At 28.7% G+C, this 27,419-nt stretch overlaps 1 protein-coding gene and 1 pseudogene across 2 annotated transcripts; one reads left to right on the top strand and one right to left on the bottom strand.

Annotated features, from left to right (window-relative positions):
- Positions 1–4,130: 4,130 nt before the first annotated feature.
- Positions 4,131–5,293, bottom strand: LOC112774458 (isovalerate--CoA ligase AAE2-like; annotated as a pseudogene).
- Positions 5,294–14,759: 9,466 nt separating this feature from the next.
- Positions 14,760–23,376, top strand: LOC112789805 (wax ester synthase/diacylglycerol acyltransferase 4). 2 transcript variants are annotated; one of them, XR_011879613.1, is made up of 6 exons: positions 14,762–15,182; positions 18,006–18,596; positions 19,273–19,626; positions 20,626–20,763; positions 21,683–21,910; positions 22,356–23,376. XR_011879613.1 is itself a non-coding variant. In XM_025831859.3 (5 exons), exons 1-5 carry the CDS (start codon positions 14,997–14,999, stop codon positions 21,824–21,826), a joined length of 1,413 nt encoding a protein of 470 aa, XP_025687644.1. In that variant the 5' UTR covers positions 14,760–14,996; the 3' UTR covers positions 21,827–22,001. The 2 variants fall into 2 exon arrangements, 1 of the variants encoding a protein (XP_025687644.1); XM_025831859.3 differs by lacking the exon at positions 22,356–23,376 and having other exon boundaries at positions 14,760–15,182; positions 21,683–22,001.
- Positions 23,377–27,419: the final 4,043 nt, after the last annotated feature.

Below are 27,419 nucleotides of genomic sequence, written 5' to 3'. Positions count from 1 at the left end.
ATAATCAAACTTTCAATCATACTTCCTCCTTTCTTTACTTGTAGCTTTTTATGAAAGGTATTAAGCTCAAACCGGTATAAAAAGTGGGAGTTCCCTTCCCTTACCGAAGGTTCTTATCCCAAACGTTTTGGTGATCACCTTCCCTTACCGAAGGATCATCTCGATCGATCACCTTCCCTTACCAAAGGATCATATCGATATCTTGTCTTTGGGGGTCACATTCCCTTATCGAAGGATCATTCCCTCAGTTAAATTTACAATCAAGGTTATTTAGACATACACAAGAAAGGAGTCATATCAACAAACATATATTATTATATAAAATTGATGGGATAGTCCCTATTGCAATTTTTTCCAGACCCCCGAAAAAGCATGAAAAAAAAGGCTCGAATGGTACGATCCCGCCGTCACCCCAGAATGAAAGGGGCGATTTCGTAGTTCTTGGTCTGTGAAGATACGTTGTTCCCTTACCGAAGGTTCTTATCCCAAAGATTTGCCGATCACCTTCCCTTACCGAAGGATCATTTCGATTATCTTGTCTTTGGGGGTCACCTTCCCAAGATCATCCCCTCAGTTTAATTTACAATTAGATTTGTTTAAACATACACGAGAGAAAAATCATATAAGAAGAGATCATGCAAGAAAAGGGACAATTATGATGATAAAGGGATATATGAAAATCATGAGACTTTAGCATATGTATAGATTTTCTAATTAAAAGATCTTGGTAATATAATAGCATGGATTGAAAGAGATCATATCAAAGTACAGAAAATAGGGCATGTTAAATAATTGCATAAAATATTAAAGAAGTTATGTATTTTCGATCCCAAAGAAATAATATAATGGTACAATCGATCATATAAGTGTACATAATAAGAATAGGGTATACTAAATATTTGAATAAAATATTATAAGAAAGCATGTACTCTTGATCTTAAAGGAATATTGATATAAGAGATCACATTGATTCACATAATAAAATATGATATATTAAATATTTGAATAAAATATTGAGAAAGCATGTACTCTTGACTTTAAAGGAGTAATAATAACATAATGATATAAGAGGTCACATAGATGCACATAATAGAATAGGATATATTAAATATTTGAATAAAATATTGAGAAAGTATGTACTATTGACTTTAAAGGAGTAATAATAACATAATGATATAAGAAGTCACAAAGATGCACATAATAGAATAGAGTATATTAAATATTTGAATAAAATATTATAAGAATGCATGTACTATTAACCTTAAAAGAGTAATAATAATATAATAATATAAGAAATCACATATATACATATAATAGAATATAGTATGTTGAACAAAACATTATAAAAAGGCATGTACTCTCGGCCTTAAGAGAATATTAATTATATAATAATATAGGAGAGCACATAATAAAATGGCGTATATTAAATAGTTGAATAAACATTATAAGAAGGCATGTACTCTCGATCCTAAGGGAACAATATAATCATATGAAAGAGCACAAAAATGGGTATAGTAAATAATTGAATGAACATCATAAGGAGACATGTACTAATGATTCAAGAAGACATGAATGACATGATGGACAGATATGATCAACATGGATAAAGGATGAGTGAAAGATAATTAATACCATGTTAACATTTGTGAATGGAAGAAAATAAAAATGGAATATAACACATGCCAAGCATTAAAAAAAACATAATTCCCTACTCTTTTTCTATCGCTTCTTTATTGTCTATGAGTTTGTCTCTTGTGTTTGCTCACAGAATATTTTTGTAGAGGGAGAAGGGGAAGGATTAGTATTTGAGAAGAGTGATCTTCTACCTATGGTGTACCCCTATTTATATACTTTCAGTAGTAGGATGGTTGGGATAATTTTAAATTCAAAAGAAGGATGATTATTAGATTCTTATCCATAATTTAAAATTCTAAACACATCTCCTAACTGACTTTCAAAATTTGAAATTAATTTTGTTTCTAAAAGGGGTGAAAGGAGGTTGTTACAAACAGGAATTCATCATGACCAAAAGTAATGCAAGAACTTATATTTTGTTATGTGGTAAAACTACGTTGTTTAAAAAATTGTTATATTATTATTATACAACTAGCTAAACAAAAAATAACTTTTTATCAGCTATACTTGGATCACGTCTTTAGGAGCTCCCCCCAAGTGTGTAACCTTGTAATATTGGTTTCAAATTGCGCTGCCATGCCCCAAGGAAGGCACCATCCATTGCAATGAAACATAGGAACTTTCCATAGATACATCGGGAAGAGATCCATTTGAAATAGTAGAACTATCACGAGCAAGTTCAAATACGCGCCTCTATGGCTATAAACTACTCCTTTAGGTATATATATATATATATATATATATAGGGAAAATGACACTCCCCTCCCCTGAGAGATACTAAAATGACACTCCCCTCCCCTCTATTTGTAAAATGTACAGTTTAATCCATTTAGTTAAAAATATTAACAAAATATTTCATTTAAAAAAATTAAATATTTTATTCAATAAAATTAATATTCTAATTTACCATACTATCCCTTTATATTTATTTACTAACTAAACTCAATTTCTGAGCTAGGATTCCAATTCCCTCGCAGTCGCGTTCCAGCGCTATTTCTCTTTCAATCTCTTCAATTTCCTTTGGTTGTCTCTGCCATCGCTACCTAGGTGCTGCCATTGCTGCATAGCTTTGTGTAATCATTGCCGTTATTATCAATTCAAGTAATAAGGTTTGACATCCTTTTCTCAAACTCAATTAATTTACAAAAAAAATTCATATCATTGGCAATTCTGGATATATCCCTAAACCCTTCATTTTTGCTATCCCTAAATCCTTTTCTTCGTCGTTTCTGTTATAGTTATTCATTATTAATTACGCCAATTTCTTTTCATATTAAGAAAATGTCTACCAATATTGAAGTTATATCTAGTGTTAATGAGTACGATGGAACTGAATCCCCTATTGAACAATTATTTACCGATAGTGATGAAGAATATGATGTTAATAAGGATCAATGCGTAGAGAGTTATTTGGATGATGAGGAGTGGAATGAGGATGACTACACTTCAGAGGAAGAAAGTGAAGTAGAAGTTAACATAGAGAATGAAGGTGAGATAATGAAAAAATTAGTCTAAAAAAGTTTATGATATTTGTTGACGTACATGAGTTCAGGAGTGTATTGAGAGATTACATAATTCAAGAGAATTTTGATATAATAAGAGTGAAAAATGCACTATTTATTTGATGTTGCAGGGTTAGATTTAGCTAACTTTACAACAAATATATGTTTATTAATAGCTTTTGTAAAAGCAAAAAATTAAAATGCACTATTTATTTGATGTTGCAGGATATTAGGAAAGATAAACTTCTTAGAAAGCATTCTTCAAATTTGACGATTCAATGAGTATTTAGAAGTTTCAAGAGTTGGGTATTGGAAATTGCAGCTTGTACAAGGGACAATACACAAACATAAAAATATATTCTATTATGCACAATGCTTTTTATTTAGATTAAGAAACTTACTTTGTAGGGATGTGAAGGAATGAGATGTTGATTTTTTAAATTTGGGATTTATTCATCTCGACTTGTTTTTAAATTTTGATAAAGTTGTTAATAAATTTCAATAGTTTTATGAAACAAATTATTTATCAATATTAATTGTTATACATATTAGTAATGGTAAAATTTTTTATTTAATGTTAAAATAATAGTAAAATATAAAAATAATTATTAACAAAAATTTTGGTAAAATCACAATTTAATAATTAAAAAATTATTGAAGGGTATATTAGAAAAAATAATTTAATTATTAATTTTTTAAAAATATTTTAGTAAAAATATAATTTAATCAATAAAAAAATAATTTATTAAAGGGTATTTTAGTAAGCAAAATTTAATGACAAAAAATAAAATTTTTTATTAAAGGATATTTTTGTAAAAATAATTTTGTTTTTCAAAAAAAAATGAATAAAGTTAACATTAGTTAACACAAAATTTAAAATGGATTAAAGAGGAGTTTTTTTAAAAGTTATAGGGGAGGGGAATGTATATTTTATAAATAGAGGGGAGGGGAGTGTTATTTTAACATCTCTCAGGGGAGGGGAATGGCATTTTCTCATATATATATATATATATATATATATATATATATATATATATATATATATATATATATATATCTTGATGTGGTTCCAGAGGTGTAATTAACACTTATAGGATCCATTTCACTCTTTGGCCTAACTATTTCAAACCCTTTTTCACCATTTGCTAGTAGCATCTCATACTCATAACTAATTGAAGAAGTGTCAATTGTTGATTCAGAAATAAAGTCAGCAATTAGGACTAGAATTGATAATTTTGATGATGTTCTTTTGCATAGCAGGTCCAATGCATTGTGCACGACTTCAAGTAGTTGGTAGTCTACAAAGAGGATCTTAGCTTGTGAATGGTCCAGCAGGACTGAAACCATGGATGCATCGAGGCGCGAATTCAAGGTGCAGATAATGGATCCGGCCATTGGGACTGCAAATGCAGCTCATACATTGCTGGAACATTAGGTGATAATGTTGCAACCTGTTTCAAAACAACATTGAATATACAATAGCATCATTGATTGAATCCATTCACCTTAAAGAATTTAAGGATGCTTCCTAATATTTTTCTTATTACAAGTTTCAAACACTTTTGATGTGTCTCACCCCATTTATACTCAAAAGAACAATAAACAAGTGATGTTCTCTCCCCGCAAAAGCTTGCTACTCTCTCCAAGAACCTTATTGGGGTCAGAGGAACAAGATTTGTAGAATAGTGGAATAGACCTTCCATTGATTCGCATGATCCTTGATCCTTATGATCTTTGAAAAAGTTGCAAAATTTAAGTGATCTAAGAAGTTAATATGGGCATTCTGTCCTGCAAATTAGCTTACATAAATCATATTAAAATATGGAACTGCAAACAAATAATTTGTTTTAATTTATAGCAAAGCCAACAGGAAGAAAATTGAAATTTCAAAACATACAAAGATTGCAAAGGCAACTTAAAAAAAATCCAATAACTTAAAATTAATGACATCAGGAACATAAAAATTGAAAGTTGAAACAGCACTGCAAAGAGGAGGTTACCGTGTTGGTGGGCGTCCGTTGTGGCGAGCAGGGTCGCAAGCGCGGTGGCGAGTAGGGAGGAGGCCATTGGGCAACTGGGGTGGCGAGCGTGCCTTCGATGAAGGGGCGGCGCGACGATGCTGCAGCCGTTGGGCCACGGCGGGTAGAGGACGACATGAGGAAGGACGCGCCCACTGAGACACGGTTGAGGAAAGCGACGGGAGGGCCGGGGGTGCAGCGCGATGGAGGACGGTGAGGCAAGGGAGAAAGAGGCAACGCTGGCACTGAGTAAAGTGGCGTTCTCAACGAGATAACATCGGCGCTGAGGAAGGAAGCAGATGAAGAAGAATAAGAAATAGGCACAACGCAAATAGAGTAAGGTTTAGAGATGGATGGAAGCAAAATAAAATTAGGGTAAATTTTGAACAGAATTATTCAAATTCTAATTTTTTAAATTTTTTAATTATTTATTCAATAGTTGGTAATAGTTGGCAGACTTAAATCTTGGCAACGTATACTTTTCTTAAATTGATCGTCTATGTTTGAGCGAAATCCTGTTTTGGTTCTTAAAGTTTAAAATGTCTTATTTGAATCTAAAAATGGTTCATTTAGTTTCAATGTAGTCATATCGTGAGGTCAAAGTTAAATAATTAACGGAATGTCCCATATAACAGCAGTACAAGAATAAGGTCGATAATCTGGAGAACAAGTACAAATTCCAGAAGCACAAAATCAACCGTGAATGTATCAATACATTTATTTATTATTTTTCTTACAATTTAAATGAATTATTTTCTATAGAACTAAGAAAAATGATAAATAAATGTATTGATGCATTAACGGTTGATTTTGTGCCTTTGGAGCTTATACTTATTTTTCAGATTATCGACCTTATTCTTGTACTGCTGTCATGTAGGACATTTCGTTAATTATTTAACTTTGACCTCACAGCAGGACTATATTGAAGGTAAATGAAACTTTTTTGGATTCAAATAGGACATTTTAAACCTTAAAGACCAAAACAGGATTACGTCCAAAAATAGGGGACTAATTTAGTACTTTACCTAAAAAAAATTGAGGTGGCTAAAGAGATTAATCAATTGTCATCACTATTGGTCTATTGCTAGCAGATTGGGATGACAAAATTTTCTGAGGCGTGGAGATCTCTGCAGAGATCGTTTCGAATGGGGATCTGATTGTGGAATTTTTTTTTCCATAGAGCTAGAAATGGAGGATAAAATTTTTTCGAGGTAGACTTGAAGATTCAAACGGGGATTCCCGTCCCATCTCTGTTAATCCCCGAAATTCATAAATTTACTTAATTATCATCAGGGACGGATCCAGAAATCTAACTATAGAGGGGCCAAAAATTAAAATTTTATATAATCAAATATAATGTCATATATTTGATAATATATATAATTATAATTAAGTTTTTAATTAAAAAAATAATAAATACTTGTCAAATAAAAGAATTATCTAATTCTTTATAATTTTTTTCATAATTTTTTTATGATTTTACATCTAATAAAATATAAAATTATCTATTTTTAAATATTTTGTTAATTAATTTATTTTAGTAAGTATTTATATGCTGCGAATTAAATTTTTATGTTTTATATCATTATAAAATATGACATAAAATAATATAAATTAATCTCACTAACAATTTTGTTATGTGAATTTAAAATATACAAAAATATTTTTATATAATAATAGAGGTAAAAAGGTAATAAAAAATAATAAAAAAGAAACAACTAAATTGCCAACTAAAAAAAGAATAATATTATTATAAATAATATTAAAGTATTTTTTATATGATTATAGAAGTTAAATTAAAATTAATTTAAAAAAATAAATATAAAAAAACTTTAAACAAATAAAAAATACAAATAATATAAATGTATGTTAAATAATAAAAAATACAAATAATACAAATAATATAAAAATACAAATAATATAATCCATCCAATTTCTCTGCAGTCACCTCCTCACCACTCTTCCTTTTTACGGTGTTACTCCTCACCAAGCCATTATTTTCACCACGTCATTCTCCCTATTCGCGGCGTTCTTTCTCCTTTTTGAGGGTGGGGTTCGTTCTCCTTTTTGCAATTTTTGTTGTGTCCTCATCTCGTCCACTACTTTATGTTTTGGTTCACCGTGACCGTCCTGTCGTTTTAGACTTTTATATAAAATTTTGTTATTTTTGTATAAAATAGATATTTATAACTCTATTCTTATAAAAATGAATGATTAATCAAAATTATCAAAGATATAGAGAATAAAATTTCTATAAAAAATGAGATCTGTAAAAAATAGAAATAAAGAACACTATTTTTTCACAGCAAAAACATGAACGAAAATAAAAAACAAATTTAAAGACAAAAATAAAAAGCAGGGAGATATTTTTTGCCCCCATCTTACCCCTGTCGTTCCTACAATCCTACAGCAGAAGATATGTTGAAGAGAAAGAAAGATATTTTTTTGTCTTATATAGAATAATAATATAGGTTATATGATATATGTAACGAAATTAAATTAGTTTATTATTATTAAAATTTAATTTTAATATATATATATATATAATTATATAATAATACATCAATAAAAATAATATTTTTATATTAATTGGATGAATAATTTTTTAAAAGAATATATACGATTGAATTATTGAATAAAATATTTTATGTTTAAATAAATTAAAATTAAAGTATTATTATTATTATTATTATTATTATTATTATTATTATTAAATAGTTAAATCGTATAGCAAACACATTACTCCGATAATCTTTATAACTAAAAAAAAAAAAGATTTGTCTTGTTCATAAACATAATTATTTGAGAAGTTAATGCGTTGATCCTAACTGCCAACTAATCACGATTTGCATAATATGCGAGATATGGCCAAAATCATTGAACAATGGAGAGGAGGATGTTCTACACCTTTGGTATATTCCAAAGTAGAAGGCAAATTCAGTTTGTAAGAGTTAAATAGAGCATTTATGAACATAATATTCTTGCTTTATGTGTAAGGATATCTTCGTGTGAATACATGTAAAGTCTCACATTAATTGGAGAAGGAAACAAAATATATTTTATAAAAATGTAGATCTACAATTCAGTTGAGCTGTGTTATAATATATAATAGAATTTTCGTTGCAAAATGGTGATATATGAAGGAAAGTGAGGATTATAGGTAGTATTAAATTCATCAACTACTTCAACTCAAAATAAAAGTAATAAAGTTTTTAATTAACCCAAACAAGATTTTCTAATCCAATAATAATAAAAAGATGTTATCTCACATTCTATACTTTATTCATTCTTTTAGAAACAAATTCAGTTATGGTGATTCACTACTTTAGCCAACTATTAAAATCTTTTTATGGATTATGTAAAGTTTATAAATTTAGTTGTTATAATCAATACTCATATATATCATATATGTTACACATTCAAGCATTATTATCATCTAAATTCAATTAAATAGACTCAACACCAGCAAAAATTACTCTCATTAAAAAAGTGTGATTACACGCGCAGGACTTTACGTTATCATCGTCGTCATCTTTTTCTTCTTTGCATTCCTACTTCTCCTCTTTCTCCTTCTTTCACATGTTTTCTCCACATTGTCATTCTTTTGTTGCTACTGTTGCATTTTTTTCCTCCTCCTCTCCTTGGTGATTTTGCAGCATTATGTATATTTTCTTTTTCTTTGTTTAATTTTTTTCTCTTTTTCTTGATTTTATTTCTCTCAAGAGAGTGAAATAAGAAGAATTATAACAAAATAAAATAATAAGAAGAAGAAGCAGTAAAGGATGAAGGGGAAGAGTTTTGAATTATGCAGAAAAAGGAGACCAAATGTACCTTAATTTACTCATAAATAAACCGAAAATACGTCCAAAATGAACTGAAAATTAAATTTCGAATGAACTGAAATTACTTAATGATGACGATACGCAAACTAACAAACTCGTTTCAAAACAAGCATAGACCAAGTGTAGCTTATTTAAGTCCAGAATGAACCGAAATTACTTAATGATTACATTCGAAAATAAGCACACAAACAAAATTGAATTTCGAATGAACCAAAATTACATCCAGAATGAACCGAAAATTAAATTCCGAATGAACCAAAATTACTTAATGATGACGATACACAAATAAACTCGTTTCAAAACAAGCACAGACCAAGTGCACCTTATTTAAAGTCATAATGAACCGAAATTACTTAATGATTGTGTTAAAAAACAAGCACACAAATAAAATTAAATCATGAACAAAATCACATCCAAATCCATCAAATGATTTGGCAGCATTATACATTTCTTCTTCTTTGTTTAATTTTTTAATATTTTTATTATTGTTAAAATAATAAAATAAGAAGAATTATGAGAAAGAAAAACAAAAAGGAGAAGATGAACAAGAAAAGAAGAAGAAGTACATGATGAGGAGTTTTGAGGAGTTTTTAATTATTGTTTCTTATTTTTTGTTTGATTTTTCTTCTCTTTTTCTTCTCTTTTTCTTGGTTTTATTCCTCTCAAGATAGGATGTGAGGAAGAAGAATTTTGAATTGTAGAACAACAAGACCAAATGCATCTTAATTTACTCAGAAATGAACCGAAATTACATCCAAAATAAATTGAAGATTAAATTCTGAATGAATTGAAATAACTTAATGATGATGATATACAAACAAACTCGTTTTAAAACAAGTACAGACCAAGTGCACCTTATTTAAATCTAGAATGAACCGAATTTACTTAATGAATGTGTTCAAAAACAAGCACACAAACAAAATTGAATGATAAAAAATTCACTCATAAATGAATTAAAATTACATTCAGAATGAATCGAAAATAAATTCCGAATGAACCGAAATTACTTAATAACGACGATATACAAACAAACTCATTTCAAAACAAGCACAGACCAAGTGCATCTTATTTAAATCCAGAATAAACCGAGTTTACTTAATGATTGTGTTCGAAAACAAGCACACAAACAAAATTGAATGATCAGAAATTCAATCAGAAATGAACCGAAATTACATTCTGAATGAACCAAAAATTAAATTCCAAATGAACCAAAATTACTTAATGATGACGATACACAAACAAACTCGTTTCAAAACAAGCACAGACCAAGTGCACCTTATTTAAATCTAGAATGAACCGAATTTACTTAATGATTGTGTTCGAAAACAAGCATACAAACAAAATTGAATGATAAAAAATTCACTCAAAAATGAACCGAAATTACATTTAGAATGAACCAAAAATTAAATTCTGAATGAACCAAAATTACTTAATGATGACGATACACAAAAAAACTCGTTTCAAAACAAGCACAGACCAAATCAATTTTGAACAAAAACACATCCAAATCAACTTTGGATCAGACAATGTCATCAACATGACACAAATTTGATGATAATGGTAACAATAATGATGATAGCGATAACGCGATACGTATTAGAAGAAGACGACGACGATGACGATGACGACGACGACGACGACGACGATGATGATGATGATGATGGTGAAGGAGAAGGATGAAAAGAAAGGAAGAGGAGAAGAAGAAGAAGAAGACGTAGTATCAAGGATGAAGAAGAATGTGCGACCATGAATTTGAAAGAAAGAAAGAAAGAAAGAAGAAGAAGAAGAAGAAGAAGAAAGTATGAAAAAGAAGCACGTAAATCTAAAAGACTTGGTTGGTAAAATCACTTAGATGTGGAGTTTTAATCTAGCAGGACGATGTACTCTTATTCAATCTATATTATCAACCATTCCTAGTCACTGTATTATGCAGACTATAAAGATTCTAACTACCAGATGCTCTAAAATTACCAACTCTTTCTTATGAAGCTTGCTTGGGGGCTAATCTATAATAGAAAGGCACTTTGGATAAAAGTCATGCGAGCGAAGTATGCTGGTGGAGATGATACAATTCCGAAGGTAAAGAGGAAGGCCAGCAACTCGAATGCATGGATTGGTATCTTGAAAGTTTGAGATAAATTCAAAGAAAACCTAATATGGAGGATAAGTGATGGGAAGAATACCTACTTTTGGGATGATCACTAGATCCCAGATATTTCCAATTTAAAGGAGCATGCACTAATTGACCTTAATAGGGAGAAACTCGGTGAGCGGGTTTGTAACTATACAAATCATTCTAGGGTCTTAGAACTGGGAAGCTCTCTCCCAAATTCTATCGCAGGAGATCGTTGACCACATTCAGGTTCTAAAAGCTCCTAATCCAACTATTGAAGAAGATGTTATTGCGTGGCTACCAGCAGCAGATGATATTTTCACAGTAAAATCAGCCTATGATGCCTATTTCAAAAATAGTAAAAATACAAACAAAATTTATAAGCAACTTTAGAAGATCGAGTTATCTCAAAGAATCAAATCCTTTAGCTGTTCATGATGCATGAGGCGCTTTTAACAAATAGCAAAAGGAAGAACAAGAATCTCACAGAAGATAGCAGTTGCCCTAGAGGTTGCGGAGAAGAAGAGACGTTGCTCTATGTCCTATGGGACTACACCTACATCCGTATGACTTGGATTATCATCATAAATAGAGACGCACATGATATATTTTTCAATCAATCCTTTTAAGATTGGCTAAGAACGAATCTTACCCTGGTCTCTCAAAGGCAGTATGAGACTCCCTGTCCCATAATCTTTGTAATAGCTTGTAACACAGCTTGGAGATGCCAAAATAACTTCATCTTCAAGAATGAGAACCTACAAAATGGACAATTACACCAGATGATACGAAAATTGGCTGAGTATTACAATTTTATCATGAGGATTACAAAGCATAGTAGTCGTATTCTCAAGGTTATCAGAGATAAGCTTGTAGGATGGGAACCACCAAATTGGGGCTGGGCCAAGCTTAATATCGATGGTTCGGTCCTACAACCCGGTCATAAAGGAGCTTGCGGTGGCCTTATTAGAGATTGGAGAGGTCGCACTATTGTAGGCTTTAGTATGAATATAGGAGTTTGCACCATAACCCAAGCAGAACTTTGGGGTTTTAACTTTTAATGTTGGGGTTAAGCTGGCTAAGAAATTGGGCATTAGCAAGATAGTGGTGGAAACAGACTCATAATGTGCGTTGTCACTGATTTAGAAAGCGTGTAGGAAAAACATGGAAGCTCGTCCTTGATTCAATCCATTCAAGACTTTCTGGTAAAATTCGAGAGAATTGATGAAGGTTTTGGTAGGCTTAGAGAAGGGGATCGAATTTATGCCTTCCTTTGAGTTGCAGTTATGACCTTTTAAAAAAACTTTCAATTCTGATTCTGTTTGTACTCAGCAGCGGAAATTTATGAGACAATTTATTTTTGTCTCATGAATATCAGAAAACAGAACACAGCAGAGAAGAGAAAAGCTAACACCAGCATGTATCCTGGTTTGGTTGCCTTGTGTCATGCAACTTACGTCCAGTCTCCTCCACAACAATAGAGAAATTTTCACTATAGTTAAAAGTATTACATACACCAATTCCACAGGATTGACCCAATCCTTTCACACTCAAGTTCTAACCTAACTTGACATTGGCTATGCTAATATCTAACTATTTATTCTTAGTGCTAACCGCCTAACCCAACTAAGAAAGGGATACCTCACAGGTACAAGATACAAGACATAGACATACCTAAAAAAATCTGAAAATAACTCTAGGTTTTTTTCTCAAGTATATCACTCAGCCTTTTTCCACTCATGGCTTTTACTTGAGCTCTCTCAATATGCATTTTCACACAAGAAATTACAAAAAGATAAATATAGAAAAGTACATCACAATCTGTAAAACATGAAGGAGATTGACTTCATCAACAGCCTCTTCGCTATGTGTAAAACCAGATTTGCAAACCTCAGATACAGTTCTTCAGTATTGGCCGAATGCTTCTTTGAAAGAAAGCATTATCCAAGTAGAGGAACTTCTTTGCCGAACACAACTCTCAAACTCTGGTTTTCTCTCCTTACCTCTGAAGGAACAGAAAGCTTCTTTTTATCTCCTTGCATGTAGCTTGATTGTTCTTCCAAGGTCAACTTCTTGAGCCTTGAGCTTCACCAACCCACTGTCTCACTTTTTTTCATTAATCCTCACAATGAAAACTTTGCTTCTGACTTCTTATCTTGACCGAAAGCCACATTATCAGCAAAAAAGATTTCTTCAATGGTAAATCCAGATCTTGACCATTGAAACAGAACTTGGTCCCCAAGTATCACTTGTGACCGTAGATACATAGTAGTGAGGAACAGAAATCCTCTTTTCCATATAGCTCAAAACGGAGTGACAGATAGTTGAAGATGAAGAGAAGAAAGTGTGATGCATGTAAAAGGAAATGGGTTACCTTTAACCCAAGCTTGATTTGGTTTGAACATGCTGATTAGACATTTGCCTTTCAAGCTTAATCTCTCCCCATTTTGCTTCTTTGGTAATTAGCTTAGGGAAGAAACTCTCTCTCTCTCTCTCTTTCTCACTTTTCTGTGATTTGACTGAGACAGAGGAAAAGAAGGACATTGCTTTGGAAGTGAGATCAAGTTGGAGGGATTTTAAATCAAATTGGGTTTGGATTAGATATCCATTAAACAACCTGTTTGGTCCATCTGTCTTCTTTCTTTGTTTTTCTTTTGGGTTTTCTTTGCTTTATAGCCTGCCAGCCTTGTATCTTGATTCCATTCAGTTTGGGCTGCTTGCTTTTATTTTAGTTTTGGCCTTCATCAATAATTAATTAGCAACATATACTAATCAACATTAATTATTTATTTTACCCAAAAATAATATTTGTAATCACTAATTAATTTAGTTAATTTCTTAACTCAACAATTGATGTAAGGCACATATTTAAAGAGGCACATTTTGCGCTGATTTCCTTGTAAAAATTGGGTAAGATCATCCTCAAAGAATCCAGTTCTTCGAAAAACCTTTTCCGTCATTGCAGCACCGACTTCATTGCAAATACTTATGGAATGAAGTTTATTAAACCTGTTATGATATAGTCTTTAGCCTTTTTTTTTGGGCCTGTAGCCCGCCTTCAATCATATATATATATATATATATATATATATATATATATATGTGGTGAATTATATGGTAAAGATGTAAGTTTACAGATATTTTTTTTATTGGATGAAAGAGAGATTGAAAAAGTTAGAACCCACATTTTGAACAACAATAAAATAATAAAAAATAATTATAAAAAAATTTATATTTTCTCTATACAACTTTAATCTGTATAATAGTAAAGTGTCCCTATATATATATATATATATATATATATATATATATATAGCTTTATTCATTGTAAATTAATATCAAGCAAAATACAAAAGTAAATATAATATTTTATAATACGTTCTTATTTTTTCTTTTAATTTTATTATGGTATCCGAATCTGATTTGAGCTCTCTTGCTACCATGATAAAGACTGATTGCTGATCATTTTAATTTATATTTATCATGATCACTAGTTATTATTCCTTAAGGCTCCAATAATCCAAAGCATGCATGGTTGTCATTATGTCAAATGTGAAATTAAGAAATTAAGGCAATGTACCCTATAATGGGGGTTGTGGGTCGCCGTCATTCATCACATATATAAATAAGAGTATGGTATTTTAAATCCCCATATATATGTGTCCAATTGTTTGAGTCTTTTAAGGCAAGTAGTCCTTTATATATAGTTATATACCACTCTCTCCATCTCTCTCTCTCTCTCTCTCTCTCTCTCTCTCTCTCTCTCTCTCTCTCTCTCTCTCTCTCTCTCTCTCTCTCTCTCTCTCTCTCTCTCTCTCTCTCTCTCTCTCTCTCTCTCTCTCTCTCTCTCTCTCTCTCTCTCTCTCTCTGATATCATATAGCAATTATGGAAAGCTTCTATGAAGAGGTTGAACAGCCAGTGAGTCCTCCAGGGCAATATTTTAACAGCTCAGTGATATGTTCATATGTTTTTGGATTTCTTGAAATAGCAGTTCCAATTGATGACTCACAGGCCATAACTTTGATTAAAGATGTCTTCCTTCCAATTAATCCACGCTTCTCCTCTATCATGGTCAGTTCCATCCCTTTCTCTCCTCTATATATTTTTATAAAATTTAACTTTAATTTTCTGTGTATTTTATACATACATTTAATTATGTAACGTTAAGTTAATAAAAATAACTATATTTTATATTAATTTCATGAATAATAGTCTAAAGGAACAGATATAATTAAATAATTATATAAAAAATTTTACACTATATTAATACATTAAATTTAAATTCTTATATATATATATATATATATATATATATGTATATGTATATGTATATATATATATGTATATATATATTCAACTTTTTTTTTTGAAAAACTCTGTATTCTCCTACGTCTTACTAATCACATTTAATGCTAAAAATAAAAAGTATACCAGAAAGAATACACACAAAAAATAATACATATAATTAGTATTTTTTATGAAAAAACTAACATTTTCAGTTAGTATTGTGGTCAACATTTAATATACATAAAAAAGAGATTCAAAATTTTAAAAATAAAAAATATTTAAAATTTAATAAAAAGTATCTAAAATTTAAATTTAATAAAAATTTATCTTTATTTAACTAATATGTTTTATATTAAATCTGTTTAATAATCTATTATAATGTTAGTTGAAATTATTAGCTGCTATATTATGTGTTTCTTAGCTTTACTCTTCTTTTGTAAATGTCCCTGTCACTATTTGACTTTTCTTTCGCCATTAATTTCTACTGAGATAATAATAAGCAAATGGACCAATTAAGCCTAGTATGCTCTTAGCTTCTATTTGGCTATTTTTTAAGATATTATAAAATAAAGAGTATAATACGATAATCACTACAAGAAAATAGAGTTATTTTGACACTTTATTTTTTAACACTACAATTAAATATCAAAATTAATATATATTTTTGACAAATATCACAAATGTCAAATTTTCTATATTTTCTTGACGAAAAATTTGACCGTAGAAAATTACTCCTCAATTTTGACACTCATTTGTTTTCAATTTACTCTACTATTTTTTTCTTCTTTGGGCTCTGTTAATTTTGACATCACACTGCTCTCAGTTTAGAATTATACTACTCATTCTTTATCTTCAAAATCTCAATTTATTCTTTAGTTTCAAGATCATATCTCATTCTTTCTTAAAATTTTCTATTGAGAATATTTTATAGTCAATAAGTGTCAAAATAAATAGTATTTTTGACAATTAAAAATTATCACAGAAAATATGTTCTCAAAATTTTCTAACAAATTATTTTTGACAGCCAATATTTATCAAAATAAGATTCAAATTTTTTTCACAATCGCTTATATGTTAAAAATACTATTTTTGACAAAACTTTTATTCACATATTTTCATAGTTAAAATAGTGTCAAAATTTGTTTTTTTTGACAAATTTTAATTTTCTTTTACACATTATAACCCTAAAAAATAATCTATATTGTTGTAGTGAATATTGTATAAATTTAATGTAATAGACTCACATCGAACGATTAATATCAGAATATATCATCACTAATAATATGAACTAGGAACAAAAAATATATTTAATACGTGAGTTATTTGGTGGAGGACAAAATTTTAAGCTTAATAAAAATAAGAGTAACAATTTGTTTTGAAATTACTAACATGAAAAAAACGATATTTTCATTTTCTTCAACAACTCTCAATTATTAATCATTGTTCCGATGATTTTTGACTTCTTTTTTTTTCTCTCTTTACTCAAATCGTAATTTACGATTATTTCATTTAAATCGTGTATAACGATTTATGTAGAATTTGTTATTAATCTCACGCATATGCATTACACACTTAAAATTTTTATTTCGACGTATTATACATATCTAATCATCATATTAAAAATAAAAAACAACTATAAATACTTCTTTTTAATAATTTCAAATATTTCAAATATCCTTGTCTTAGTAACAATGAAGACAAGGGTGCATAAATAATAATAAAAAAGACAAAAAAAAATCTTTGTATCTTGGATACAATAAGAAAAAAGTCTAAGGGACAATAATTTCATTAAATTCTGTCTATCATGTAATCAGTAAATAATAGTGAATCATTGAATAAAATCTCACACCACTCTCACATTATTAAAATCATTATTAATAATTATTTAATGGTTACAAATCCCAAAAGTTATTATCCTCTAACACTCCTCTTAATCAATCTTCTAGTTCTTCTTATGATTCTAAATCTGTCATTTTAAACGGTGGAACTGTGGAAGAACATTTCTTCTCTGCACTACTACAGCACTGACCCTTGGGATGGCGAATCCGATAGCGTGTTGTGACACGAGATTTACCGATGGTCTGACCGTCAGTAAAACTTTACATTCGTCATTAATTCAAATTTAATTTTTACTATAATTTTGAGCAGATATTATTAACGGTTTAATTATTGGTAGCGTTGATAAACTTTGACGCTAAATTCACTGTCAAATATTTATATATAGTATTTCACTAAAATATCTTTTACTTTTGAATATTCTTATTCGATCCCTATTATTTGTATAAGTAATAAAAAAACATTCATCCTCAACAAATTAAACCCAACTTCAAACTAAATCATAACATATATGTACGGTAGATTTTATAGTACCTACAATTTAGTATCTAATTTTTGCTTACTTTATTTTTTTGACAAATTTTAAATATTTAATAATTATTTAATTTTATAATTTTAAATTAAATATTAATTTTTAATTACTTTTAATAAATTAGACAAATACTTTTAGACACCATAAATCAACTATATATCAACCTTTTATGATATTCATATATTTTTCTCTTAATTAATCATTTAATTTCAAGTGTATGTGTATGTAATGTAATACAGGTTACATCCAAAGATGGCAAAAAGATATGGAAAAGAGTGGAAGTGAAGCCAGAAGAGCATTTGAAGTTTCCAAAATTCCCAGAAAACCCTTCAATTGAATTCTATGACCAATACCTCAGCGACTATGTTTCAATGATTCTAACCGAAAAAACACCGCAAAACAAACCACTATGGGAGATCCACGTCATAAAGTACCCAACAACAAATGGAAAAGGAACCTTAATATTCAAACTGCACCATGCACTTGGTGATGGTTATTCACTCATGGGTGCTCTTCTTTCTTGTCTCCAAAGGGCTGACGACCCTTCTCTTCCGTTGTCTTTCCCGTCGAAGACACCGGCGGCGGCGAAGGCATCGGAGTCATCAGGAAATGCAAAGAAGTGCATGTTGAAGAGGTTGCCTTCAATTGTGTCATCTTTCTTTTATTCTTTATCTGATTCTGGATGGAGCATAATGAAGGCAAGAATACTGAAAGATGATAAGACTCCTATAAGGTCTGGATTTGAAGCATGTGAGTTAAAGCCTTTTACCTTATCAAACATGTCATTGTCTCTTGATGATATCAAAGGGATCAAGTCCAAACTTGGTGTGGTAAGAAGATTAATTAATATATTACACCTTCATTCCATCTACTATTATATATGCCATTTTTTATCCAAAATTTTGTTAGGTATTCAATTTTTTTTTTAAATTAAATATGTTTTGACTTTTTTTTTCCCCTATAATTATACCTCTATTTTCATTTCCAAGGAAATCCATTTATTTGGTATTTTTTCCATGAAGTGTTTAATAATTTTGTGAGTTAAATCAGCAGAAACACTGAAAAATAAAATAAAATTTAACGTTGAGCAATGAAATTATTAAATACTTTATTATATGTGTAAATTAATAAATTTTATTTATTAAAAATAATTTAATATTTATATTATTTAAATTATAACAAAAAATACTAAAAATGATTGGTCTAAAAAATTTCTCTTTAACGTTACTATACAAGTTGCTATATTAGTTGTCGCTTTGACATTTCCGTGGACTAATACATTAATAGATTTAAGTAAAATAAAATTATAGCAGATGGACTAAATTTATAAAGATATGTTACATTATTCTACAAGGGTTTAGGATATAGATATTTTTATATAATTGATGACCGAGAATTTTCGTTACAAAATAAAAATTTATTAGAGAAGTAAAATTGTTTTTCAAAATAACGATGAAAGAATCATAAGATTAAGATTATTGATGGTAGTTATATTTAATTTTGAAGACAATAAATGATGTGGTTACGGGGATGATCTTCTACGGGGTTCGATTGTATATGCAAGAAATGAAGAAGAAAAGCAAAAGAGCAGAGTCAACAGCAGTGGTGATGCTGAACACAAGAAACATTGGAGGGTACCGTTCAGTGAAGGAGATGCTAAACCCTGATTCTAAGGGTGTTTGGGGCAACCAAATTTCTTTCTTACAAGTTTCAATACCAAAGCTAAGTGAAGGAAGAATCTCGAATCCTCTTGAGTTTGTTAAGGAAGCTCATAAATTAATCAAGAGGAAGAGACGCTCATTCAGTGTTTATGTCATAGGCTTCATCTTGGCTCTTGAGATGAAGTTAAGAGGGCCCGAGGTCAGTATATACACCATAACCCAACATTTTTTTTTTTTAAAGCTAATTATTGTTACTCTTGTTAAATTTTATTATTATTTTAGAATATTATCATTAATATATTATTATTTTGTCACGATAGATGAATATTTTGGATTTTGTCTGATTTTTTTTGCATGAGCTTTTTTTTATTTATTTTATATTGAAATAAATATTTTTTTAATTCAATAAGGATTAAATATTGAAATTTTCTTTAATATATAAAAACTTTGATACCATATCATAAAATTGCTTCTTTCAAAAGTTTAAACTTATAAAAAAAAATACATGAATAATTATATCTTTAATATATAAATACTATGTCATAAAATTATTTTTCTTAAAAATTTAAGTTGAAATAGAAAGAAATAGATAAATAATTATATCTCTAAATTTATTTAGTTTAGTAAAATTTACCTTAATTTTGTCTGTGTATGTATTTTCCTCTTTTCATTTATTTTAATGATGCTAAAATTCATTTCTTCTAATAATAAAGATCAAATTTAGATTTTTAAGTCATAAAAATTATAATATTTTATTATAAAATTATTTGACCCAATGGCTTAAGTTTATAGGGGATATATATATATATATATATATATATATATATATATATATATACCATAGAATTGACCTATAATTTTTATGGTAAAAAAATAAATTGCATTAATAAGTTTTTATGGTAAAAAAGAATTGCATTATTAATCATTGATACTTATAAATAGTATATTTGAGTGTGAACTGCCATTGCTTGAAGAAAAAAAAAAAAAGGATGACATTGAGTGTTAGCAGGCTGCAGCCATGTGGTTATTATTGAGACGGCAGGCAATGAAGTACTTCTTTTATTTTGATCATAAACACTTCTTAGTTAGGAAATCTGAACAATTTTGTTGGACCACCGAGCAATGGACCATATTAGGCTTTGTCGTGTATATGTATGAGAAGTCCTTAAGGTTTCAACGTTTATTATATATGTTTCAGGCTGTGGCCAAAAACATTTATAACACTTTGGAGAATTCAAGTGTTGTTGTTTCAAACTTAATGGGGCCAATTGAGGAGATGGCATTGGCAAATCATCCAGTGAATGGCTTGTACTTCACCATGACAGGTCTCCCTGAGGTATATCATTTTCATACATTTTTTTTTTTCATTTCTTTGTCATCAGTTAAGTAGTCCTTATCATTGCTTAATAATAATAATAATAATAATAATAATAATAATAATAATAATAATAATAATAATAATTTACCAAAAAAAAAATAATAATACATTTTATTATATTACATATATAATTACATGCATGCATAATGTCTGGTAAAAAATGTATTGGTAAGCACCTATGTGGAAGAGAGTTGTACACTTATACAATTTAAAAAGAAAATATGATTCAATTTTATTAGGTGTATATTAAAATAATGAGTTATTAAAATCGTTCACTTATGTAAAATACATATTAAAATATAAAATATACGTTAAAAATAAATTAAATTATACATATAGTTATATATAAATACATAATGATTAATTTGGTGTAACTAATTTTTAATTAGTGTGTATATGATATTTTTGAATATAATCATAGATAAATTTGTAAAGAATTTAATTTTAATATATTAATAGAAAAATAATTTATAACTAAAATATGATTATATTTTTTTCTTTTTTACTAATATAACCATACAATAATATATCATAAACGAATTCAACTGCATAAGCACGTATATTTAATTTTCTCATTGAATAATACTAAACAATAAAAAATATAGCCATAATTTTTTTAGAAAAATAAAATTATATTATTTGACAATGAAGACTTAAAGGGGTATAATTTATTATTTATGAATTTAATTAGCTAGTGTCCTAGTGATGATTAATTTAACTAAATTTTAACAATTTTTCTTACCTTCTCGTGAGAATAGCTTTTTTTTTTTCCCCTTTTACAAATTACTTTTTCTCAATTTAATTCAACAAAACCTTTTGTACCATAAACTAGTCTCACAATATCTATAACATGCTTATTATACCTTTGTGTCTGCAGAATGTAAACATTACAATTATGAGTTATGTGAACACATTAAGAATCACCATGAGAACAATGAAAGGGTTCATAGATGAACAAAAATTCAAGAACTGCATGGAGAAAGCCTTTGAAGTCATATTCAAAGCAGCTATGGAGACTTAATTATTCCAAGTCAGAGACCCAACACAACACAATTTAAAGTTCAACTACTACTCTGTTCAGATATGAATCAATTATACTCATTTTGTACGTACATAATAAATTAAAGAATGATGATCAGACATTTGAGATGATATTATTAAATATATAATGAATGATCAAGATATGTTATCATAAAGGAACTACTCACCCAATTTGGCAACGACAACAGATAATTAATAATCTTAATTAATTGTTGTAGTTGAGTTTTATTATAAATGGATATATACTCATTAATTATTTTAAATTGAAATTGAACTTTTCTAGCACAAATTAAATTTCTGTGACTTTTGAAAAGCACTTGTTGCTACTCTCTTCATCCGGCTGCACAATTGCCACGTTACATTATCTTTTATGTTAGTGTGGAATAATGTTTCAATTTAATCGTCGGGACATCGTTTATTTATATTATTATTATCTGTTAACTACGACATGCATGTATGCATAATAACACAGAAATTTTGGCCCTTATTCAAATGATTATTGATCACAGAGGATGGGTATATATGACCAGTGACGGGGATTGAAGAGAATTTTTGAAGGTCAGTAACTCAATATGATTCGAATCACATATATTACAAATTCGTAAAAATTTGTAAGATCCTAATGACTTAGGATATTATAGAAATACTCTACATAGTCAATAATAATTTAAATCTCAAAGAAAAAATATTTTTATCATGTATTTATCTAAATCAGTAGAATATTACAAATTTTTATAGTACTCATAATATTTTTTAAACTATTTTTTAAAAATTTTTTTGTATTAGAATAAAATATATTTTTTAATTATTTTGTACGGAATAAAATATTTTCTTTCATTTCTAAATTATTATTGACTATGTAGAGTATTTTATTTAAAATTTAAGTACATAGATGTATTTACCTAAGTTATTAGACCATTACAAATTTGTATAGTAGTCCTAACATTTTTTAAACCATTTTTTTAAATTGTTTTGCATAGGATAAAATATTTTTGTAGTATAATTTAAATAAATTTATTAAAAAATATTCATGAGCTATTAAAAATGGACAAAAGAGTATCGTATGGAATTCGAATTGATAGCTCACAAATATTTTAAAAAAATCCCGTAATTAAATATTTTGTTAGCTTTTTTTAATGTATGAAATAAAATATATATTTTTTAATTTTTAAATTATTATTTTTTTTAATAAAATTTTTTAATAAATTATTAATTTTTTAACAGCATAGAAATTACTATGTGTGTAATTCGAACCAAGCTGATTCGAATTAGTGTGTGCGTGTGTGTTGTATATAATTCGAACCTATTTGGTTCGAATTAGTGTGTGCATGTGTTTGTGTATAATTCGAATATGTAGAAATAGAATTCGAATCAAGTTGGTTCGAACTACATATAAATATGCATTGGTGGATTCACGAAGCAGATTTTGCTTTGGCGGATTTATATAAAATTTTGTTCCCCTTGGTTTATTATTGTGATTTACCCCATTCTTGATGTATTCTAATATATAATTAAAAATTATTATAAATAGTTAATAAAGTTGATAAAAATCAAATCTATATTCTCTCTTTTATAATTTTAATATGAATTTTATACATTATAATTTTATTACTTTTAATTTTAATATAAAATTAATTTTTTATTTTTTATTTTATTAATATGTTTGTGAAATATAAAATAATTAAATATTATATTTGATTAAAAATAAAATTTTAATTTGTTACAAGTTGAATCAAATATATTATTTTTTAGAGTACAAGTCAGATTAAAATGTAAAGATTCTCACTTACTAGTAAATAGGATTGAACTTTAAATGGTAGTATAAATCAATATATACTAACCAACTCTCTTATTTTACATTAGGAAAAATACAAGTAAACAATAAAAATATTAAATAATATAAACAATAGATATATTGGAGGTTTATTTTACTAGTGTACAAATAATTATTTTAATATTAAAATTTAAAAAATTAAATTAATTAGAAGTGTAATGTATTTTTATTTGACTGATGGTTATTCATATTGTTCAACAAAATTATTGTGCCCTACCATTCTCCTTTACATTAAAAGTATTGACATCCTAAAGGTATAGAAACCAACTTGCAGTGAATAGAAAACTGTATACTCCAATCTATTATTAAATTTAATCTCATATATGCCTATAGAATTTTGTGAAATAGTACATATAAACCAAAAAGTCAAGATAAATCACTTTCACAATTATTAGTAGATAGAAAATAAAAAGACGAAAAACAGAATTTTCGCTTTCAGGATCATGACGCCACAAGAAAATAAATAAAATGTAAATTGAAAAGTAGTTATAGTTTTCTCAAATCAATCTTATCAATTAATTATAAGTTAAAACATAAATAAATAATAAAAGAAATTGGGCTCCAATAATATTATATTTAAATTGTAGTTGTATTTATTAATTTATTTCCATCTATCTTTAAAAAAACTCCGATTTTACTTCCCAAATCGTTAGTTAGCTAGATTTAGAGGCCGTTTAGAAAATTTTAGAAGTAATTTTTTTTTAACTTTTGACTTATAAAAAATAGTAGTATTAATGTCTGGTGCAATTTTTAAAATCAAATTACAACTTTTTAAAAAGTTATTTAGAAGTTTATAAAAAAATTAAAAAAATGACTTCTCTCATAATATTTCTATTTTTTATCATATTTTTATAAATTAAATAATTTTAGAATTAAAAATTCAATTACAAAATAATTTATTTATAAATTATTTTTAATAAAATTATTTATTATTTAAATTATTTTATTAAAAAAAATTAATTAAATTGGTTATTCAAACTGACTTCTGACGATTTACCATCTTCCAAGTTACACGTCAAGCTAAGCTTGCGAAAATGGTCTTACATGATAGAGTTACGTGTTGACCGGTGTTGACGTCAAATATGGCCAAGGCGAGACCCTCTACTATTGCCAGCGTGAACGAATTAGTTAAGATATAATTATCACGAATAGAGCTCACAATGATTAGGATAGAATAAGATAGGGTTGGGTAAGGTAAGGTAATTTTATTTATAAGTAGACTTTTTTTTAATTTTATATTATTTTATTTGTGAATTAAAAATCTCTCAATGTTAATTTTATTTGTATTCTAAAATTTTAAATTTTATCCTATTTTATTCTATTTGTAGAGATTTAAAAAATTTTAAGTAAATATAAAATTTAATTATTTCAAATTTTATACACATTAATAAAAAATTGAATGAACCTAATTTAAGAAACTGACATTAAAATTTTGAAATTCATTTAGTGTAATATATGATATCTCAATCTAAATTTTATTTTTATTTTAGGCTAATTTTTTTAAAACAAAAGTAAATGTACTAAATTAGTAAATTAAATAACTACGTTAATGGTTATTATAAGTTTTTATAAGAAAAAAGTTAGAAGTCTAACATCCACTTTTTTTATTATATATATAACTTTTGCATATATATATATATAATACACTATAGATGCAAATAGGGTAGGTATATCCTAATTAAATCTGTATCTAATTCTATCCATAGACAAATTCGTACCATTCTCTATCCTACTTGCAACAGATTGAGTAAGTTATCTAAAGAACTGAAGATTGATAGTTTAGAAGTTATAGTAAACTCTCGTTGTAAGTATAGTTACTAAACCAAGCAATCAACCTTTTTTACAAATGTTTTGGTTGTTACAAGTAACAAACCCTTTTAAAATTGATAACCGAATATTCAAATCTCGGGTCGTCTTCTCAAGGAATTGCAGGGAGGTATGTTCTTATTATTGGCTATGAAAAAGGTAAATTTGGGGGTTTTGGAAATAAGGAAGAAGTATGACAAGTAATTCAAATGACAATTAAAATAAATAAATAATTATAAAATAAACTCTTGGCAAGATATGAAATTTCGGAAGTCCTATCCTAGTTACTCCTATAAGAATGGAAGTTAATCCCACTTAGTTAACCTTTGCGTAAGCAAGGGAAAGTCCAGTGAACCAATTGGTTAGATTTTCCAAGTCCTAGCCAATTCCTAAGGAAAGACTAGAGTTAGTGGAATTACAGTTAATTAGCCGACATAACAATCAATCATGAATAGTTAATAACTCAAGAACTTCCAATTAATCAATTAAAGCCAATAATATAAAAAGCTAAATAAGAATCATAAATATCTGGAATACCTCAAATAACATTCATTCAAAGCAGTAAAATCTAACATGGAAAAGTTCATAAGCCAATTGGGCAACATAAATCAAATACAAATAACAGCATTAAAGTATCTCAAAGTAGAAGAGAAGTCAAAATAAAGAAATATTGAACCTGATATGAAGATGAGATAAATCCTAATCCTAAATTAAATTCTAATCCTAATCCTAAGAGAGAGGAGGGAGCTTCTCTCTCTAAAAACTACATCTAAAACCTAAAATTGTGAATTATGAAAGTCTGTTGAGTCTCTGCAAGTTTCCTGACTTTAATCTGTGTTTCTGAGCCGAAAACTAGGTTGAAATGCTGCCCAGAATCTCTGCCAGCGACTTTTGTAATTCTGCAGATCGCGCACGTCACGCGTCCGCGTCGTCCACGCATTCGCGTCACTTAGCATTTCTCGTACCACGCGTGCTTATCGTCCACGCTTTCGCGTCGTTCGTGCAGCTTCCAATCCGCACGGTCGCGTCAGGCACGCGAACGCGTCACTCTGATTTCTTCCATTTCGCGCGGTCGCGTGAGCCATGCGACCGCGTGACTTCTCGCTGGTCATCTCCTCAATTCCTTGTGTTCCTTCCATTTTTGCACGCTTCCTCTTTATTCTCTAAGCCATTCCTGCCCTATGAAGCCTGAAACACTTAACACACAGATCAAGACATCAAATGGTAATAAGAGAGGATTAAGATTAGCTAAATTAAGACCAAAGAAGCATATTTTCAATCATAGAACTAAACTAGGAAGGAATTGTAAAATCATGCAAATCTTATGAATAAGTGGGTGAAAAGCTTGATAAAACCACTTAATTAAATACAATATAAACCATGAAATAGTGGTTTATCAACCTCCCCACACTTAATCATTAGCATGTCCTCATGCTAAACTCAAGGAGACCAAATAAATGAATAGGGAAAGGCAAGACTCATGCAATGCAGCCTATGAATGTGAATGCAATTACATGTAAAATGTTTCTACCTACTTGGTAAAAAAAGTAAATAAATCCTTCAAGAATAAATATGAAATGGATTTCACTAATTCAAATCATACAGTGAAAATAAGTAAACTTGTAAGAAGATAGCTCGTACAAGCAGAAAATATAGAATCAAGCATTGAACCCTCACTAGTAGTGTATATCACTCTAATCTCTCAAGTGTATAGGGTACTTCACTCTAATCTTCTCTAATCATACTTTCTAAACTTTATTCTTCAGCTAACCAATCAACAAATATTTAGTATACTAATGTAAACATCATAGGTCTTTTCAAGGTTGTAATGGGACTGAGGTAAAGGTGGGAATGTATATATAAGGCTAAGTGAGCTAACAGAGTGAATCCTTGATTAGTCTAAGATCTCACCTAACATATACATACTTTATAA

The sequence above is a fragment of the Arachis hypogaea genome, chromosome 3 (assembly GCF_003086295.3).
Source record: "Arachis hypogaea cultivar Tifrunner chromosome 3, arahy.Tifrunner.gnm2.J5K5, whole genome shotgun sequence".
Lineage (NCBI taxonomy): Eukaryota > Viridiplantae > Streptophyta > Magnoliopsida > Fabales > Fabaceae > Arachis > Arachis hypogaea.
Note: the sequence above shows the minus strand (reverse complement) of the source record. Positions and strands in the feature narration are given on the sequence as shown.